Raw genomic sequence first — 20,555 nt, forward strand, 5'->3', positions numbered from 1 at the left:
CCCGTCTGGCCCTTCGGTGCCGTTCAGCCGTTCTTACGTGAAGCGCGTAATTGTTTGTTTGTTTCCGCGAGCTCTGTTTCGTTCTTTTTTTCAGACGGCAAGATGGAGACCGAATCGTCCAAATGGACCTACCAGGTCAAAGGTAATTGACTGGCCTGCCGTGCTTCATGTTTGTAATCTAACATGCGATAGTAATGGTTCTTGGGGAAGACGCAAAGTCCAAAGAGGAGAGGCGACTGGTGCGGAAACTGGGTAATGGTTCCTCCCGTCTTTTGATGTTTTGCATATGCTGACAAGGACCGGGTTCCGTGACTTGCAGACCTTTTTGTGTTGGTATGTCTCCACATTGGCGATGGCGTCAAATGCAACGGAGCTGACCCAAGATAGACGTACTGCTGTTTCAGCTACTTCGTTAATTACCTTGGTAAGAAGAACGTGATTGATTCTTTGATTCAATTAGCTTATGAATGACCAGATCGCGCTGCCTTTGCCAATGCATACGTACGTATTTGCTCGCTGGTGAACGGGAGATTTCCTCACCATCATCAGGTCGCCGGTTTGAAGGAAGATATCGGACTTCACGGGTCACAGTACAATGTCTTGCTGTCAATGATGACTGCCGGGTTAGTAGTGCCACCCAAGATGCTGCCACCATGTTGCTGACGTGCCGTTAGATATGTCCTTGCCCAGATTCCACACGGTATCGCCATCCAAAAGATCGCGCCCCGCATTTGGCTCCCGTCGATGGTCCTGCTTTGGGCTGGCTTGACAATGTGCACTGCAGCCTGCAAGACGTATGAGCAGATGTGTGTTGTGCGCTTCTTCCAGGGTATGGCAGAGGCAAGCACATACTGCGGGACAATGTACATCATGGGGTCGTGGTAGTAAGTGTCTCCACTCAAACTGCATGGATGGGGCCGTATGCTAAATGGACAAAATATAGTAAGCCATTGGAGATTGCAAAGCGAACCGCTATTTTCACCGCTGTCGGCCAGGCAGGCAGTATGTTTGCCGGCGTCATGATGACTGCCGTGCACAAGAGCATGAACGGATACGGAGGGCTGCCAGGATGGAAATGGGTGTTCCTTATCGGTAAGTCGGGCGCGATCCCGGGCGATATCTGCTTTCTGTTAGCCAGGCTGGGTACTAAACGGGTGACAGACGGTATCATTACCCTGCCAGTTGCCGCTGCAGGCTTCGTCTGTTTCCCAGACATTCCCGAACAGACAAAGGCACACCTGTTCAGTCTCAAAGAAGACGACATCAAGCTGGCCATCAAGCGCCTGCCGCCCAAGAGGGAGGATGCGCATAACGTCTCGCCCTTATCGCTGGCCAAGCGTATTCTCGGCAAACCATACTTGTACGCCACCCTCCTTCCTTGCTCGCTTGCGCCTCTGCTGACAAGACAAGTTACGTCCTCGGAGTATTTTCGATTGTTACTGGCGCGCTCGAGGCCTTTTGTGTGCAATCGCTTTTCCTTCTTTGGATGAAGTTCCACAGCGACCGCTACACAAGCTCCCAGATCACAACGTACCCGCTGGGCGTACAGGCGGTCGCCATTGTGTCCAACATCGGTGCCGCCATCTACATGGATTCAACGGGTCACCGGCTGCCCATCGGGTTCTTGGCGTGCGGGCTGCAGTTGATCTCTGCGGTGCTTATCCTCATCCCCACGATTCCGGACGGGGCAACCTTTTTCGCGTACTACCTTGCGGGCACGAGCTATATGGTCAACCCGTTGTTGTTCGGCTGGGCCAACATTATTCTGAAGAGAAGCGGCGACGAGGCGGCCCGAAGCGTGTTGCTGTACTGGCTGAACGCCATCCAGAGCACTTTGTACACTTTCTGGGGCATTGCGCTGTACCCTGCGAACGAGGCGCCGTACTGGCGGAAGGGCGGAATCACCATGTGTGTGGTTGTCGTTTTGATGGCCGGCCTGATGTGGGCGATGAAGTGGCTGGACAGGAAGTCGCTTGCCGAGCAGCTTGTCGAGGATGGGGATAGCGCCGCGGAAGTGAGCAAAGCCTCGGATGCCGGGAGTCAGAAATGAGGCAGCCTGGACGGCGATCAACACAATGTCGAGAGGTGACAGGGGAGGGGTGGGATGGAGGCGTATACCAGACGGAAGAAAGCAACTAGCGTGAAGAGTCGGTCGGTTGAGAGAGGGAAAAAAATATGCGTTGGAGACATTGGTAATTTTCGGGAAGGATCGTGAAGGGGGGGGGGGGGGCGCGACTTGAGGGTGGTTGGTGGCGTGTCCTGTCGAAGATAGTGATGGCCACTAGAGTCGCCAGCAGGCGGTGAAGAATAGAACCGGATTGTTCGGGCGATCGTCAGGCAATTTCTTTCCCTTCAAATTGACAGAAATGACGGGAAATGCTGAAGAGGGCGGATTGTGAGCAGGCTGAGATGATGGATGAGCAGGAACGGTCGGAGGTGTACTGGCAGATCCCTGTCGGACCTCCTCGTTTGGTGGCTTCCGTCCCCTGGAAGGAACCATCCTGGTACAGGGGAGCCTGCCACTGAATCTACCTTAGATTGGCGGACCCTGCTAGCGGTGTCCACTCCGCCGTCTGTGCTTCCCGTCCGTCACCAACCCAACCAGGTAAGCTACCTTACCTTACCAGGCGGGCGGGGGAAACTAGGCCTGCCTTCCTTCTTCCACATCTGCCTTCACCCGCTGGGGCTTCCATCGTCACCGGCGACCGCTCCAGCCAAGAGAAACGGCAACACGAGAAGACGGTACGGTCTGGGTCAGAGACGGCAAAGACTCGAGCATTTGCGCAGTTCTTGTGCTCGGCATTGGCCCGTTGGCACACCCTGACCAGCCTAACCCCTGCCCTGACCGGTCTGTTGGGGCAGGTCCTCATGATGTTGTGTACCGAAGCTAAAGCACTCCACGCCTGATGCATGAATGTTTGCTTGTCAATATCGACCACGTCGCTTTGCTTCGTTCGAGCTCCATCGGTGGAACAGTTCATCCCAAGTGTGATGCAAATGCATCTTTCTGGCATTGCATCGGCAAGAGAAGCCGAGATCTCGACCAGACGGACATGTCCGACGGTCAACAACGCACTCTTGGAGCTGCTTTCGATACAGAAGGCGGTCAACAACTTCTCATTTCAAGAAAATGAGGCTGTCACCGGGTGGCGTAAGCTGTTATCTCGTAACTTGAAACGCGCCACTGGTCAGGCACCCTCGAACTACAAGTCTTCCATGGTTTGGAACTGTGTTCACCGCCAGACTGGTAAGATACGAGCCTGTCTCACGCTTTCTATGACTGCCCATGTGCTAAAAGTATCTCTCTCAGAGGCCCCTGTCGCGGATCAATACATTTTGGGACTGCATCTTTGCACGCCTCCCGTATGCTGACACATCTCCACGACCCGATGATTAACCCCTGGCCTCAAAATTCTAGTTCATTTCTCAGCTGTCAGTCTTCTCTTTTTCCGAAAAAGAAATGCAGAGTGTCTTTTGAGACGCGAGCATTTCATGGTCACACACATCTGCAGATCGCGGGGGAGGCACGGCAGGCTCTGACCCCATCGCTCGATCAAAATTGAGGCCAGCCTAACTTAGCAATGTACAGAAATGAAGCACATTCGGAGAAATTCTTCAGCCATTCGCAAATTGACCTTCTTCACCGCCAGGATGAAGACTGCAGGATCGGTCTGCAGTGGCACGAAGGTCTGCACGATCAGGAGCGGTATCTGCGGGTACCGATAGGGAAGTCTCGCGGGCTTCGGTCTTCGGTTCCTTGACCTGCTGCAGTCTCCTACAAGGTAAGGAAATCACAATCGCTGACACCGCCCTATCATATCATGCGACCATTACACCATGCCGAGGGCTATCGGTGGATGTGTTATCATTTCTCTGAGCTGCCCCGCGTGAGAGGCACAGTTTCCCCACTTGCTCTTCCCAAACCAGTCTCCTGCGTTCACCTTTCTTTTTTTGCCTCTTCAAGCTTGTGAATTCTTCAGACCGCCTCTTCAGCGGATTCTGGCATGCAAGATCACGCCGGCGGTGCGCATCTCCGTCATGGCGAAGCCGATGAGGCAGGGTTAGACGCCATCCTCACTGGGAATGCCGCCTTGCAGAGCAACCTGCCTGGCGCAGGAGCTTGGCCTCATGTACAGGCTTGGATTTCGACGTACATGTATGATGATGCTGCTACTGATCGACTACTGTACACCGCTCCAGGGGACGTCATGCACTATTTCCGGGGGCCTTGTTTAGGAGCACAGTTGCTGCGAGCTTTTGGGATGATGATCGCCTTACCTTCGGATGTGATCCGAAGTGAGGGGCTCCTCAGTCAGCCTGCTATTGCTTCATAGACCTCTGGGCTGTTCACGCCGTCTTTTCTAACGCAACCGGACCTTCTTGGAGGCTGTGCCTGATAGCTTATGCCGCTGCTAACCCCACTGTTGGTTGTGGATGTCTGGCCGGGTGATTGCCAGAAACACTGGAATCAAGGCAGTGACCCCTAGATATTGAGTTACGAGAATTTCACTGACATGCTTGGTTTACGCTGCAGCGTTCAACTTAACTCATAATCGTTTCGCAATGGAGAGCTCAAAAGTGTCAAGCTGAAGTGGATTGCAATTCAGAACAAAGATGTACGGGATAGGACTGTGTAAAGGCTCTACACGAAGCCATTGTCTTCCATCTGTAACCTTAACAAACAATGCCTTCTTCGGTCACAGTCCATTCTGTTCAAAGTTTGACAGACTATCTTAAAACGATGTTTTTCAGACGTTTCCATTGTTCAGAACTGTCGCAAGTCGCCAAGTCGATACATAAGACATCACGACCACTTGTCCATCATCTTCTCGACTAATCGAGACTGAAACAGCATTACTATCATACTTACAACTTCAACCACAGATAAATTGATCAAAACGAGAACACAACCGACAAGATGCCTCCTCATCAGTACAGACACCAGTTCAACGACACATATCCTGCAGCACCGGCCAAGGAGGACTGCAGCGCTCTGGACAGCGACCTCCTCGTCGGGGTCGTCATCCCTCCCTTCTTTGCCATGGGTTTCCTTGTATCCCTAGTGATAACTCTTTGGAACCGCTGGACATACATCACTCGAACCAAGAAGTTGGAGGAAGAGAATCGCCGCCTCAGGGTCAAGAACCAACTGAACGAGTATTGGCACGGTCCCGTCTCCGACGATCTTGTCGATGCCGAGCTGAAGAATCCCGGCAGCCACACTGGCGGGGTCAAGCGACCTGAAAGTGGGAGCGATCACGTTCGCGATGTCGATCGGGATGCTGGTACCCAGTCCAGGCTTGCCACGTACGATGACGCGGGCTTCTATGTGTCTGGTGGCCGAGACGGAGCTGACCAAGAGGAGTCTGAGGAGTCCGAGGAGTCCCGCGAGCGTTCTCGCGACCTGAGCACCATAGCCGAGGAAACAGAGGTGTCTGCTGATGCGGTGCTTAGGAGCATACCTGATGAACCAGACCACCGCTTCGCAGTTGGGAGCGACTCTGATGAGGACGAATGGGAAAGAGCCGAGCCAAACTACATGACAGGCGGAGAGTCCTCGATTCCTCTGGAACCATTTGCGTGAAACGAGGTGGGTCCTCCAGGCAGGACGACTCCTTTAGACCAGGCGAATCTTCCCGCCAGGTCACATCTTCCAACAAATACGAATTCAACAGCCAAGTCGGGTCTTCTCCTAGCTCAGTCGATTCTTCTCCTGGCCGTGACAGGTTTTCTCCCAGCCCAGTCGAGTCTCCTACCCAAGGCCAGTTTCCTAGACAGGGCGCATCTTCCAGGCAAGGTGAGTCCTCTACACAAGACGGGCCCTACCGACGAGGCTAATCTTTCCCAGAAGGCGAGCCCTTGCCGCCGCAGGGTGAGTATTCGGCACCGGGCGAAGGCCAAGGGGAGTCTTCGAGTGAGCCGAAACCACGAGAAAGGTGGAAGCCTATGGCGAAACCAACGCATCCCTACAAATCCAGATTTGTTGAACACTTGGACGATGTTGCTGTTCCCTTGAACACTATCCTTCTCGATGACATTCTTTTTCCCGACCCCTTGATCAGTGACGACAAGCAAGAAGCTCCACATGACGCTCAACAGCAGAATGAACATCGCTCCCGTAGGAAATAAGTATTCCTTCAGACGTGGTTTTGCAGGAATTTTCGAGCAAGTGGAGACGCAGCACGGTGAGTTTCTGACAGCAGTGAACATGGGTTGCGAGTCATAGGTATCGAGGTCAGTGAGGCAGGCTTGAATACATAGAGAAATCAATTGGAAATGTTTGTAGATATTTTGTTCAATTTTTCTGTCATGATCATGTAATTTCTTTCACTTACTGTGGATTTGAGACCACGTCGTTCATGGTTATAAAGAGTATGAGATGATGTGCGTTGCCATCGAGTCGGTCCGTAAATTTTGACAAATATCATGATAGAAGACGATGCATCATTTCTCATTCAGAGCGGCGCTATTTGCGTTGCTCTTCAGGCACTCAACGATCAAGCCCTTAGCTGTGTTTACCGCAAAACATCCTGTCCGGCCTCGTATGGTGTGATGAAGTCTCAGACTGTCTGGAACCAACTTGGTCCTAGTGAGCCGGACACCTTCGAAATACAATAAAGCCAGCATATATGGAAAAGTAAAAGCAACGTATCTTCCTTCACTAAACGAAATAATGTAATATCTTTGATCATCCTTCAAAGTCGCGGTGCCAGTGTCACCAATGAACCCAGGCTTGCCATCTTTGCTGCTCCGACTAGCAAAGGCTGAGAACTGGAACGATGGATGCAGGTAACAATGGAGGCACCCCATGGTGACAAAAAACCAGAACAATGAACAAAGACAAGGGATCTTGATAACCACCGATGAGATTGATCTTGAGGCCCAGCCCAAAGACTCGAAAGCTGTCAGCGCCGTGCTTATCAGAATAAAGCTTTGTCAAGGGAAGACTTGTTCAATGATAATGAACACCGCTCCTGTCTGTAATACAACTTCAATGTAGCTCATCTAATTGACATCTATATACCCTTGCCTTCCATCTATCTCCAGAACTATTCTCATCATCACACCTCACCAATCCGACTCTCATCTCAGAGGCAAGTCTTCCTTACCCCTTTCCATCACTGACTTCCCATCAGAAACAGCCAGCATAATACTGCAGTCAGCTCGTCGCTCCATTCGAGTGCCGCAACTGAAACCATTTGTATGCCCTTAATCTCTCTGTCTTTTTCAATGTAAGTCTTCCCTTCTCCGGCTGACAGAGCACAGTACTTCAAATGCATGTTTCCGCCATGAGGTAAGTCTCGTCCCCTCTTCAAAGCTGAGCAAGTTCTAGGAATCGGGTCTCTAGTGTCGTCATTACCAATTGACCAGGTAAGCCTTTCCTCATCCCCTCTGAGCAGCTAATCTATCTACCAGAGAACCTTCAAAACCGCCCTCGTCCCTACTTTAACGAGTCCTCGTATTCCCGTGAGTCTTCCTTCATCAACCTTCTTTGAGCAACTGACCCTAGGCGTTCCTCAATCCTTGAAATCCTTCTTTATGGCAACGAGTCTTCTTAGTCTTCATTCGTAAGTCCCATCCACCTTTGTGCTAACTGCAGGTCCATCGATGATGAAAAGCTTCCTCTTCTTCGTTCTATTTAAGTCTGTAAGTGCATCCCCTGCTCGTAGATTGCTAACTCTGCAAGACCTCTCGACTTGTGCCCCAGACAGATGCGACTACATTGCCGGACCAGGTATGTCCCCCCGCCTCATCTCTGTTGCTAAATATCATCACCAGCGAACGGATAGACTCGATATCCTCCAACGCCATCAACGATCGTGAACCCGTGATCGACGTGCAGGTATGTGCTCACCCCAGAACCAACATGCTGACGCTTAGGTAAAATCGAGCATTTACAAAGCTACCCGCGACGATCTCATCTATAACCAATCGGCGAACCGACCGCGACCAATCCCCCTCATGCTGATTACCGGTGCGTGATCCTCCCCGAACCAATAAGCTAACGCAATAGATCATTTACGACACTACCTTTTTTCCTTGTCTAGCCACCGAGTTCTCGCGAGAGCCGCGCATGCCGATGCCGCGATGAAGGAGACATTAGCCGAATCGCCCCAACTTCAAACGACGAATCGCGGCCGGCCGATGTTTATACCGAGCGAATAACTGGGAGTCATGAGGTGTTGGGATGATGAGAGTGGGGAAAGGAGGAACGTCTAACTGGTATTTTTGGGGTCATTTACGAGGAAATGCAGCAATCAATGATGGACAAGGCCTGGATCATGATATAAGGCTTCGTGTATTCCCAGTGAAATGAAGTGATATCAGATACATAACGCCCTAATAACAAGCGCCGATTATCAACCTGAGGCCGTCTCTTCCATTAGTCGTCTCATCGTTTAGAAAAACTTGCTCTTGAGCCCTCCCAGCACAACATTCCGCTTCTGCTTGTTGATGTACTTGCCAACGTCGTCTGCCCATCCTGCACTCTGGTTCTGCAGGTTGTCCATGTTATCACTCATGATATTGAGCTTCTCAGTCCGCTCATTGAGTTGTCTAGTGAGGTAATCACCCCAGCCCTCCTGCGCACCTCCAGCGCTTGGCCCTGCTGCTGTTTGGCCTGAGCGTGCAGCCCTAGCCTCTGCCGCCGCCGCCTGGATCATGCGTCTGCTGGGCGGGCGATCAGGGGCGATGAGAAGATCAAGATCCGTCGGCGAGATGTACTGTGTGCCCGACAACCACTGCATGTTAGAAATGGTAGGGCGAGGCGGCGTGATGAGCTCGGGGTTGATGAGAACGTCAGCGCTGACGGGAAGATCCTTCGCAGTACCCCACACGCTCAGGACTGCAATTTCAGATGGGCCAGTCCAGCCAAAGACATCGCCGGTCTGTGTCACCACGGCGGCGGTGCTGCGACTGCTGTCCAGCATGGGAAGCTGAGCCCTTCCAATTTCCTTCAGTCCCGGGATGGAGAACGCGCGGGTTGTCCTGTCGCCAAAGACGCCAACAATGGCGAAGCCGTGGAGCTCGAACTCGGTGACGTTTGCTGCGTCACAGAGAATGTCATCAAAGGATTTAGAGGCTCCCTTGGCTCCTGCGGGTTTGAAGACGCGAATCTCGGTTTGCGTCACTGTTCTTTGTTAGTAATTGTATCTTAAACGGTTCAAATAGACTTGCCAGCAATCAAGACACCGTTCACCTGCTGTCCGTTCCTGAGGCCTGCAACAATAGGACCAGTCGCAAATGCAGGCTTGCCAGAGTCCGCAACAATAGGGCAGAGAGCCACAACCTTGCCGTCAAACTGCTGAGCTCCGGCGAGAGTTACCGAGTAGCTGTTGCCGGAGGGCAGAATCTTGAACGTGGCCACCCTTCCTGTGTTGGTGCCAACGAAGCAGCAGATGCTGGAGTAGTTGTCGCCCTCTAGTGTCATAACACTGAACTCAATGGCAACCGGCCACTCCTTTCCGCTGGGCTGGCTATGACCCTTCAAGAACGAGGCTCTCTTCTCACGCTTGGCGAATTCCGACATGGACATTTGGTAGATGACTGACGGTCCTCTCAAGTCGATAATGCTGAAGAAACCGCCTTCAGAGCCAACAGCCACAAAGCCGACATCTGACACGCTGACGGCCGAAATTGGTCCTTGCATCATCTCGTACAACTGCCACGGCTGCAAGCCCTCTTTGAGAGACGGCTCCGCTCTGGAGCTGATGTCGGTCAGGCCACCAGGGTTGGGAGCAATGTCCTCGTGGTGATCCTTTCCATGGAACCTGTTGCCAGCCCATCTGTAAATCACCAGCTCGCCGTTGCGCGTGCCAACAGCGAATTCGCCAGTGTTGGGAGCCATGTGCATGGCGGTAATATCAACATCCTCGTAACGATCGAGCGAGCGAGCAACGTCGACTTGAAGCATGGTAGGGTTCTCAATTTCATCGTCGTGACCGGCATCCCAGAGACGTACCGTGCTGTCGCCGTGGGCGATCTGGAAAATGGTACGTCCTTCGTATCGGCGCTTCGGCTTGGCGGCTGCGGCGCCGCCCTTGAGCAGTGGTTCGCCCTGGTTTCTGGTCTCGACCATGCCGAGCCAGCGGCCCCGGTCAACGGTCTGCACGGCGAATCTGTTGACATACGGGTGGACGAAAGAGACAGAGGGGTGAAGCTGGTTTGTCGGACTGATTGGGTATCCCGAGGGGAAACTCATGGTGAGTAGCTCGCCAGAAGTGAGCAGGGTCAATACCGCAATCGGATCCTGCGCGCCAGCAAAGTACGGCGAAAGACGGGGAATGAGAAGGAAGTTAGCGACCTGAGCCCCTGGTGGCGTCGGCAAGGAGATATTTCTCTTTCCTCGCAAATGGTCTTCGAGAACCTGCCATGTCGAAGTTGCGTAGACGGGCGTTTGTCCAAGCTCGATGAATGTCAGGCTCTTTTGCGGATTCTCCGGGCTGTGGCCACCTGCGATGAGAATTCCGGTGTCGTCCGGGTTGTCCTTGCAGCACCATGCGATCTTGGCATATGGCTCTCTGAAGCCAACATGTCCCGCGTTAGGTGAAGGCTGATCAATCTTGAACTCGTCCAATGTCCTGGCCATGACAACACGACCATCCTTCGGGTCCCAAAACACCATGCTTCCATCATCGTGGGCCGTCATAATGAAGGTACCAGTGGGGTGCCACAGAGCGTGAGAAAGCCTCGGCCGGCGGACCGTATCCGGTGGCTCTCCACCGCCGCCAGGCGCGCCTGGTTGAAGAACATATTCCAAGAACTGAGTGGGCTTGTTTTGCTTGAACGAGTACACGACCACTCCCGTGGTGTAGGCGATAAGCAGTTTACCAATGTCCCTAGGGTGAAGAGCAATGCTCACCAACCCAACGACACGGGCTTTCGGGTCCTTTTCCTTCCAGAAGTTCGGCAGTCTGAAGGACTTTGTGATGTTCTCCCTGTCAAGGTCGTATGCCAAGATCTCTCCCGTAGCCAGTCCGAGGAAGGCCCAGTCGAGCAATGGGTCGGTAATGAGGCAGGCGACGTGGCCGGGGCAGACAATACCGGCGACTCGCTTGGCGGTATCGAGATCCCATATTCCCAGCTCGTTCTTGGCATCGAGGGAAACCAGTCGGTTGGCGGTGAAGTGGAGGGAGCGGAAGGATGTGCGCCTTGGCGGCTCGATGGTCTTTTGGACTCGGTTTTGGCCGAAGACGAAGATTTTACCGGGGCCAAACTTGGATTCGTTCGTTCCGATGGCGAGAAGCGATTGGATTGGATCATAAGCTAGGCAGCTGCGTGTCTGTTAGCATTGCAGAGTCCGTTGCGCATCTCGAAATGCCATGGAATGACGCGCGTCAACGTGGGGTAGCTACTGACCTGACCTGCGAGTTGATGCCGTAGGCAGACTGGTAGTCGGGGGCAAAGAGCTCGGGGAGGATGGACGCAGACAGGTCATTCTGCATGCCTGTCTGCTTTCCTCGGAGAAAGGCGGCCATGGTGTGAGAGAGCGGTGCAAGTTGGATCTGGAGATGTTGGAGGGAAGCCCGAGGAGCTTTGGGGTGGTCCCGTACTTTTTAGTTGGGTAAGGCGGCCGAACTTCCGCTTGGCGGGGTGCTCAGTGGTCCAAGTCCCTGCATTGCAGGAGCAACCGGGACTAACGTCATAAGGTTACGATTTAGTCAGTGCAGAGATCCAAGCTCCACTTATGCACGTGATAGTTATGAAAATTGTGCATGCATCTCACTCTCATCTCACCCCTCAATTTGAGACGTCTTTAACGGCTCCCCCGTCCGGTGCTACCAAACAGCCCAGAAGGCCATGAATTTCGGGACGACAGAAGGCGGCGATGATTGCAAACATGGATATGGTCGCAGGTTTTACCTCATGGCCGAGTGATTGTCGACACTGAAAGGCATGGGAGACTCTCAAGATCCCTCTCAGTTTGTGAGCTCAATCGCCAGAGCCAAGCATAGTCAACGCAATGGCCTGAAAACTCAAACTCACATTCCCTCATTTCTGGCTCTATGGCTCTGTAACTTTCCAGTCCTCAGGGGTTGAAGTTGCTTGCGCTCAAATCGATTCTTCACTGATCTTCTCATCGAATCACACAGGAAGCGCGACATGATGAAATCATAGAGACAGACGACTTTTCTAAGAGGTTTTATACGGCAATTGCCAGTAGACGTTTATTAAGTCTAAGATTTACAGATGAAAGTCTACTCTGGAGTTGAATTAAGGGTATCGGTTGCCGATGCTCGGCGCTTGGAAAGCAATGGCTATGCAATTTTTGTCTCTTTCCAGACAGGCGATTTTAAACAGATCCGGCAACGGTGCCCTCCTCGGCGCGCTTCTCCTCGTTGTGTCCATGGACGGGGATGGCGCTGGTGGCACTGTGAAAGTCAGTAGGGATTCATGAGAAAACAATTGACAGCAAACTTACAGGTCATCCTCTCCGGAAAGCTCCTCAAGAGTCTTGCGAGCAGTCTCGGGAATCAACCAAGAGGTACAGAAACCGAGAAGCATGAACAGAGCAAAGATCTGCATGATGTGGTTCAACCACGGGGTGCTCCATCTCGGGTCAGTCTTCGCGAGCGTCGAGTTGGCGCCGATGGTGCGGAGGGGACCGAAAACGACCTGAGCAATGATGGCACCGATCTTTCCGGAAGCAGCAGAGATACCGTGGGAGGTAGAGCGGTAACGAGTGGGGAAGCACTCTCCGGGAACGATGAAGGTCGTGGAGTTGGGGCCGGCGTTGAAGAAGAACTGAGCCAGGGTGTACAGGGCCATCAGAGCACCACCGGAAAGGTTCCAGAAGTCAAATCCGATAACGCAGAAGAGGAGCGTCTGTTTCTCCTATTAGAAAAGCGGGGTGATCCAAGAGTTTCAGACTTGACTTACAAGAGCAAAGAAACCAAACAGCTGGATGGGCTTGCGGCCGATCGTGTCGATCAAGGCAGCGGAGACCCAGTATCCAGGAACGGCTCCGGCCAGAACCAAGATGAGGTTGCCAACAGCGGTACGGTAGAACGAGTGGTACATGTCCGCGCCGCCGGCTGAAGCTATCGTTAGTTCAAAATCCTCACCAAAACATCCCCAGGACTATTAGAGACTTACACCATCCGATGGCATTGAGAATAATGGCGTTGTTCAGGCCAAGACCGTAGAATGCGACGTCAAGCATGAACTAAATCGAGTTAGTTTTGTGTTGTGTTGATGAGAAAACGGTGGTTCAAGATGTGGTAGCGATGTTGGCTGAGTTTGGGTGGAAGTTGGCGGCCAACAGCACAACACCAACACCACATCTTTCGCAACGCCAATACAATCGAAATGAGAGCCGAACATACCCAGGAACCAGCAGTACCAAGAAGGACCTTTCCGTTCTTCCAGTGGCTGTAGTGACGGAAGAAGTCAGACCACGAGGCCTTGGGGACCTCAAGCTCCTGCTTGGCCTGCGCACGAGCAGCGACGCGGGCAGCCTCATCAACTTCGGCCTCACCCCACTTTCCTTGCTTGTAGTAGTCGACGTCACCCTCGGCCTTCTGAACATCGTTGTCGACATCGAAAGTGTAACGAGGGGTCTCGGGGATGGTGAGGCGGAAGTAGAGAGCCAGGCAGCCGGGAACAGCGCCAAAGCCAATCTGAAACATGTTAGCTGCTAATTCTCTACATCTTCATGGTTGATTCAGTTTGGTTTGGAGTTGCCAGGCGAAGCCTACGCAACAAAATGAATCGAAAGTTTATCGGAATCAAGACACTTACCATGGTACGCCACATCTTGTCGACGGCGATCAAGCAAGGCTCAGTAGTAGCGCAAGTAGCAGCCTTGGTAGCAGTGGAGAGAGAGCCCTTGAAACCAGCGGTGACGATAAGCATCATCAAGCCACCGGCAAGCTGGCCGAAACCCTGGTTGGCGAAGACGGCGTTCATCATGAATCCTCTCCACTTGGTGGTGGCGAACTCAGAAGTGATGATAGCGGAAAGGGGGTAGTCACCACCGATACCGACACCCATGATGATACGCCAGAAAACCATGAGACCGGTGATGGAGACTGAGGGAGAGCCGCTGGAGAGAGCTTGGGCGATGGTCGCGAAGATGATGATGATAAGCTCAACGCCGTACATCTTCTTACGGCCGACGATGTCAGCAAGAATACCGAATCCCAGTTGTCCGACGACAGTTCCGGCACTGGTTGCAACCTTGATCGCGGTGTCGTTCTCCGCGGGGAGGGTGCCGCCGTAGTACACGATGCCCAACATGCTCGTGACGAGACCAATGGTGAAGATATCGTACTAGGTCTAAGTCAGCATTGGTTTTCTCTCATAAACAATGCAAATACATACCGAATCAGTGAAGAAACCAATACCGGCGACAATGATAGCGCGGACATGGTACCAGCCGAAGGGGGCCTTGTCGATCTCGGCGAGCGCAAGACGGCGACGCTCGTTGGCATCGGCAACGTGAGCGAAGTCGTTGTTGAAGTTGTGGAAAGCCGCGTTGCCTCCGGAGGTCTTGTTGTTCTTGACCTCAGCCGAAGTCAGCTCGCTGGTGGTGACGGCGCCGTCCGCCGCGGCGTTGTTGGGTTGGATAACGCCGGCCATGATGTCGATCTCCTCTGAGCCCCGGATGAAACGATCGGCAAGGTTCGGAGAGAGAGGGTTCGGAGACTCTGGGTTACCTGCTGGGAAGGATGGGGAGCGCGAGGACAGACAAACTCAAATGCGCAGCGGCCGGGGAGGACTTTGGCTTATATGGCTGGGCCGGGCGCGGACAAGGACTACATGCCATCTGAGCTGAAGGGTCTCGCAGCGTCGCATGCATGGAAAACGAACACCTTCAGCGGAGATGCGACGGACCAGGGAGACGAATAGACATGGTTCGAGATCAGCCTCCACCTCGGAGACTACGTCCTAGCGTGGAAGACTAGGGAGGAATTGTACCGCGTAAGGCGAGTGACAAGGGACGAAGCTGCACACGAGTATCCAACTCGTGTCCTCGACGGGCCATGTCAGACAAGAGAAAGCGAGCCCCCCGTTGGCGTGGGTTGGGACACAAGACGGGGGCCACGCGGGATGCTGCTTGGTAGTAGCTGGCACCAACAGACTGGAGACGCCGGTCGACGACTAACACCGTCCAGAGTCAAACAGGGATCTTTGCTGCCCACGACATGTGTGTGGAGCCGTGCTCGGCGATCGATTGGGGATAGCGTGTGTTTTTCACTTTTTTCCCAGACTTCGTCCCTCGTCTCTTCTTGGGCTGAATCTCAGACAACGCCTCCCGACTGGCTGCCGCCCTTTTCACTTTTGCCTCTGACACCGGCAACGCTGCGCTCAAACAGCAGAAACGGCCTGTTCGGGAATCATGGGAATAACTATTTCTCAGCGACGGAACAGAGCGAAATCAACACAACTTACGCTCAGAGTTGGAGCGGCCCGCTCATGTCAAGTTGAGTTGAAGCCAATGGGGACGCTCGCAGAGACAACATGGGCTCAACATGGGATGCCGGGGTGCAGGTCGCGCGCGTCGGCGACCCGCGCAGTACCGCCCTAACAATTTCCGATGTTGTATGCTGAGCCCAGGTTGTCCTGGCACAGCATCATCCTACAGGATCGAGGGCAACACAGCCAGCACTCGGTCAAGCTTTTTGGCAAACTCGCGAGTGTTCTTAGCGACGGCAGATCTGTCTTGGCCTCGATTCATCGCCCAACTGGCACCTTGGCGCTCAACCAGTTCATCCTAGATACAGAAACACCACATCGGCTCGACTTGGCTCGTAACTACGAGACGCGGGCTCGGCGTATTGGCTTGAATGGGTCAATATCTACAATTCAAGGGAGCCTATCAGAAGAATGCAATTGCGCATACACTTTGTCGCAGGCAAATCATTGTCGCAAGTCGGGCAACGACCAGGCTGGGTCCGGCCGTCCTTAACCTCTTTCATCTACCGAGCGACCAGGACAGGCGACCAAAAAGAGAGGTACAGCGGCCTGATTGACAGACATGTCCCTTCGCGCCGCAGGTACAATTCAGATGCTGTCAGGCTGGATTCTGCCGACTCTTCCGTGGGGACAGCCGGGGGAAGCTCAAGACGCTCCCGGACTGGGCGGGCCAATCACGGCGCCGAATTGGAGCACGTTGCGACGGCGCTGCTAGATCAGCAACAACGGCCGGTCTCATAGCCTCGATAACAAACAGCAACTCTTCCTCTGGTCAAAACTGACCGAATTCAAGCGCAACTCGAGGCTTCACGACGTTGAAATGTCGTTGAGCGTCATTCCAGTGCGGCTCTCAAACCCTGCTGGAACTCCCGCTGGCTCCCGCTACTTGGCACTTGGCATCGCGGGCTTTTTACCACTGAAGACGCAATGATGCGATCGCCAAGAGGGAGGCCAAGCCCTGGGGTGCGCAGCCGGTGACACCCGTCTTGGAAAGTCGATATTGAAGATAACGCAGCTGTCGCGTGCCTTTTGACTCTATGCGGACTGCTCGCTCCGCTCGGTTGCACTGTAACACCCACGTGCCTTGTCGGCGGTCCCTGTTGGCAGGCTGAAATTCTTCTGGTTTAATGAATAGTTCATGAATGACGCGCGCGCGCTGGTTACATGCGCATCGTCTCATTCCGGCGCTCTGGAAAGGTATCCTTGCGTATAAGAGTCTTTGAGAGCTAAGGTGCCATTGACGTTGATTCTATCGATCATCCGATCGGGATGAACCTGATCACCTTTAAAAGAGACTTTGGCCGTCATATCGGCGTCATTCACGTCACGGAAACTCACATGAAGAGACTTTCCGCCGTCGGCAACGGCGACATTTTGCAGCCATCGCCACACACATCTCATGATGTCTGAGGGCTCCCACCAACTCATGTCAGATTGTTAAAGCGTTACCAACACTGAATCCACCAAAAGACCCCTCTCGACATCCCGCGGTCGTCACCCAACGAAAGCCCCCGGCCGCAGTAGTTCCAAAATAAGTCTGCGTCCAGAACCTCGGGCTAAACAGGGGTCCAGTTCCAAAGGACCTCCATCTGGGGTGGGATCCAGAACGGGGCTCCATTTGCCCCAGCTGGGCCAATTGAACCCCAGGTTCCGCACACGTGGGTGGAACCATTGGTCCCTCAACTCTTGAACGTGTATATCAACCTCCCATTGCGCTCTTGGCATTCGATTCTTTCGGCGCTATTCTTACGACGACAAGAGTCAGACTCCGTCTCCTAGGTAAGGAAAGTCGCGGCGGCGTGCGCCGGACAACATGGCCGCGTTGTTGACTTGCCGATTCGGGGGTGTGCTCCGGCCGATAAGACGGTACTTCGGTTTGGCTGTCAGCTTATGGACGATAGAGGTCGCTGACTATCACTCACACAGCTGTCGAGCCCTCGTGTTGGCGACTCTTACACAGCCATCTCTTACACAGGCATTGAGTATCAACCTTCAATTTCATTATCAGATTCATGCTCGCTTCAGACATCCCGAACATCACCAGCCCAATAGCTTCTTCGACTAGCACTCGACTCTGAGACTTCCAGACAGACGAAAATGAAAACACCGCCAAGGAGGGGTTGTGCGACGTGCATGATCACTAGGCAGCAGTGTGCATCAGTCGGCCAATCATGACAACAGCATCACAACACCTCAGAACCCCGCTTCAAGGCTCAGCATACGTCCTTCTTCATCGTGGTGAATACTGTTGAAACCGGCGAATCTTCCAAGCACTCTCGATGTGGCTCCTTGACACCCAAACACTCAAATTGCAGGAAATCGTCGATCCATCAACCGTCAACTATGCGATTCTCTCGCACACGTGGGAGCACGATGAAGTGTCATTCCAAGACATTTCCGACCTCGACTCGGCTCGCAAGAAGGCCGGCTTCTCCAAAATCTCAAAGACCTGCGAATTAGCCCGTCAAAGGAGCATCCCATATGCTTGGGTTGATACTTGCTGCATCGACAAGTCAAGTAGTGCTGAACTGAGCGAAGCCATCAACTCCATGTTCCAATGGTACAAGCTTTCTGTCGTATGCTTTGTGTACTTGTCGGATTTCACATTTGACGTTCCGTTTTCCTCCTTCACTACGTACACTGTGGAAGAGAAGGCGCTCTGCAGTTCCAGGTGGTTCACTCGTGGCTGGACTTTGCAGGAGTTGATCGCCCCCAGCTCTGTTACATTTTACAACACACGGTGGAAAGCGTTAGCAACCAAGAACGAGCTTGCTGAAAAGTTGGAGCGCATTACGAGCATTCCCCATGCCGTATTGGAGTCTAGACAATTACTACGTACGGTTCCAATCGCAGTGAAAATGTCATGGGCAGCTCATCGGAAGACGAAGCGAATCGAAGATCAAGCTTACTCTTTGCTTGGAATCTTCGACATCAATATGCCAATGTTGTATGGGGAGGGCTCCAGGGCATTCCGTCGGCTCCAAGAGGAGATTGCAAGAGAGACCAACGATCTCTCTTTATTTGCATGGCAAGCAAAAGAGAGAAACCCTGATGGCTCACTTGTGTCTTCTCTCAGGCAAGAGTTTCGAGGAATCCTGTCCCGTTCACCAGAAGAGTTCGTTGGTGGCCCGAAACTGCATCGCAATACGAATGATGAGGACGTATGCGACTTTTCGCTTGCGAATAAGGGTGTTCGAATCGACACGACGTTTCGAAAAGGAAAGAACGGCATCTATGTCATGAACTTGGGACTCTCAGACTCAGAAACTGGTGCAGACGTTTGTATTTCACTCGTTCGCACGGCTGATGGGTTTGTTCGCTCCCATCCATGGTCCCTATTCTGCGATATCGATGATGCATTCCCCAAGAACCAGGCTTTTACAGCTTACGTCAGGAAAGATGTAGACATTGATGAAGAATCATGGATCAAGAGGCGATTGCACAGATCCTTTCACGTCAACATCACTCTTCCACCATCTTTAGAGGTTGATTTTATCAATCCACACCCAAGGCAATTCTGGGACGAATTCTTCAGCACCTTTATAAGACCAAACCCATTGGAAAGCTTCGGGGCTTCCGTTGATATCAGCATAAAGGGGGGCGACGGCGGCCCAGACGTGAGGTATCCTCTGCGCCTCACATTGACATGGTCGAAATCGTCCAACAGAGTCCACGCGGTCATTCACAGTACGGAGCATCCCATAGAAAAGCACGCACAGGCGCCGAAGTTCGAGACCCTTGGTCGCCGTATGGTTCTAGGTAGGCTCCGTGACGAGATTCCTTCGTTCAAGAAAGACGACAGCTTTGGCAAGCCCACTGTCAGCACAGAGAACCGAGTAAATTCGATGTCTGAGAATACTAGGTCTCACACCAACAAGGTTTACTTTGTCGACGAGGAAAGCAACGACCAACTCCAGGACTCTGAGGCCAAATCCGCCAGGGTAACAACATTCGAAATTAGCCTCGAGACATGCAGCGATTTCCTCTTCACTGAGTACTACATTTTGGTGACTGGACAGGTTCGCATCATGGATCTCGCAACTGTTCTCGGAACTAACCAGGTTCGAAACCTCTTGGCTCTTGGTGTTAGGGAATGGGACCCCTATCTCTTGGATCTTCACTACCACTCTGACTTCTCTGAGGAATCGGCGTTCGAAGCGTCGGCGGTAAACTCTCCTTCATCGCCGGCGGCTGAGGGGCTTTCCGCCGAATGCCCGCTCGCGCCTACGGAGACCTAGTAGCCAATGGGTGTCAAATCTTCTCATATCTGTCTATATTCCAAGAATCTGTAACCAATAAATCTCGATGTGGGAGATATCAAAAAAGGTGTGCGGACGAAACCTTGCTCTAGAATAGCTCTGCTCTTGAACCGAAGACTCGTCACCCACATTCTCATAGCATATAGTAGCCAAAAACTATCTAAGCATAATATAACCCCCCGTGAAAATTCTTCCTGCTCATTCAACGACATTTGACTTATTTATCCTTTTCAAAGACCGCCTTGGCCAACATTGCAATCAAATGGGTCCTGGACATCTTGAGAGCCTCTTAGGCAGGCTCGAGATGTAACAATGCTCATGCCTGTAACTCAACGACGTGAATCACAGTATATTCAAGTTTCAAGTCTGGATTTCTTTCCTCCCTATCGATTTGTGTTGAATACCTCCATTGGTCAAGCTGTGCTCTCTGTCGTTGAAGCAACTCTAGACTGAGAACGATGTGATAGTTAAGGCGCATCTACGTTGTCTAGTGGGCGGGCTGCAGCACCTCAAAGGAAGGCGATGGGCGTATCATTGACGCAAGTGTTCAGATGTTCTGCTCATCTATGAGCAACACGGCAATATGAACATCACCTCGACACGCTGCGGGGGTGTCAGGATATTACCAGGCTTTGCGTGATTTCAATAGCAGGGCATATTGGGATATCACCGTGACCAGTAATTTCAGAGATCGAACAACTTGATATTAAATTTCGTTCAAGGTCACTACAATTACCGGGCTAATGTGCGTTGTCCCCAAAAATCATGAGTATGCTGTCCGTCTTTGATAGAAATCTGCGTGATATAGCTGAACGATATGTCAACGGGCGTCAGGGACAATGTCTTGGGAACACCTAGATCACTGCCTGCAGGTCCACT

The 20,555-nt window shown here is 52.6% G+C and overlaps 5 protein-coding genes across 5 annotated transcripts; 3 read left to right on the forward strand and 2 right to left on the reverse strand.

The window, feature by feature from the left end:
• Positions 1 to 102: 102 nt before the first annotated feature.
• CGGC5_v007934 (Pantothenate transporter liz1) lies at positions 103 to 2,050 on the forward strand (the record flags this gene model as incomplete). The annotated part of the gene is made up of 10 exons (XM_032020979.1): positions 103 to 142; positions 193 to 252; positions 320 to 333; positions 388 to 424; positions 476 to 501; positions 550 to 623; positions 675 to 884; positions 944 to 1,092; positions 1,162 to 1,360; positions 1,411 to 2,050. The coding sequence occupies 10 exons, from the start codon at positions 103 to 105 to the stop codon at positions 2,048 to 2,050; spliced, it is 1,449 nt and encodes a 482-aa protein (XP_031882055.1).
• Positions 2,051 to 4,918: 2,868 nt separating this feature from the next.
• On the forward strand, positions 4,919 to 5,584 carry CGGC5_v007935 (uncharacterized protein; the record flags this gene model as incomplete). The annotated part of the gene is made up of 1 exon (XM_032020980.1): positions 4,919 to 5,584. The coding sequence occupies one exon, from the start codon at positions 4,919 to 4,921 to the stop codon at positions 5,582 to 5,584; it is 666 nt and encodes a 221-aa protein (XP_031882054.1).
• A 2,815-nt stretch (positions 5,585 to 8,399) lies between these two features.
• CGGC5_v007936 (Lethal(2) giant larvae protein-like protein SRO77) lies at positions 8,400 to 11,477 on the reverse strand (the record flags this gene model as incomplete). Its single annotated transcript, XM_066151933.1, has 3 exons — positions 8,400 to 9,130; positions 9,193 to 11,273; positions 11,359 to 11,477. 3 exons carry the CDS (start codon positions 11,475 to 11,477, stop codon positions 8,400 to 8,402), a joined length of 2,931 nt encoding a protein of 976 aa, XP_066008676.1.
• An 815-nt stretch (positions 11,478 to 12,292) lies between these two features.
• On the reverse strand, positions 12,293 to 14,580 carry pho-5-2 (Repressible high-affinity phosphate permease; the record flags this gene model as incomplete). Its single annotated transcript, XM_032020982.1, has 7 exons — positions 12,293 to 12,371; positions 12,422 to 12,825; positions 12,880 to 13,034; positions 13,096 to 13,165; positions 13,326 to 13,619; positions 13,741 to 14,271; positions 14,323 to 14,580. 7 exons carry the CDS (start codon positions 14,578 to 14,580, stop codon positions 12,293 to 12,295), a joined length of 1,791 nt encoding a protein of 596 aa, XP_031882052.1.
• A 3,116-nt stretch (positions 14,581 to 17,696) lies between these two features.
• Positions 17,697 to 19,655, forward strand: CGGC5_v007938 (Vegetative incompatibility protein HET-E-1; the record flags this gene model as incomplete). Its single annotated transcript, XM_066151934.1, has 2 exons — positions 17,697 to 17,977; positions 18,494 to 19,655. The coding sequence occupies 2 exons, from the start codon at positions 17,697 to 17,699 to the stop codon at positions 19,653 to 19,655; spliced, it is 1,443 nt and encodes a 480-aa protein (XP_066008808.1).
• Positions 19,656 to 20,555: the final 900 nt, after the last annotated feature.

The sequence above is a fragment of the Colletotrichum fructicola genome (genome assembly GCF_000319635.2).
Source record: "Colletotrichum fructicola Nara gc5 chromosome Unknown KSG_Nara_v1_contig04, whole genome shotgun sequence".
NCBI classification, from domain to species: Eukaryota; Fungi; Ascomycota; class Sordariomycetes; order Glomerellales; family Glomerellaceae; genus Colletotrichum; species Colletotrichum fructicola.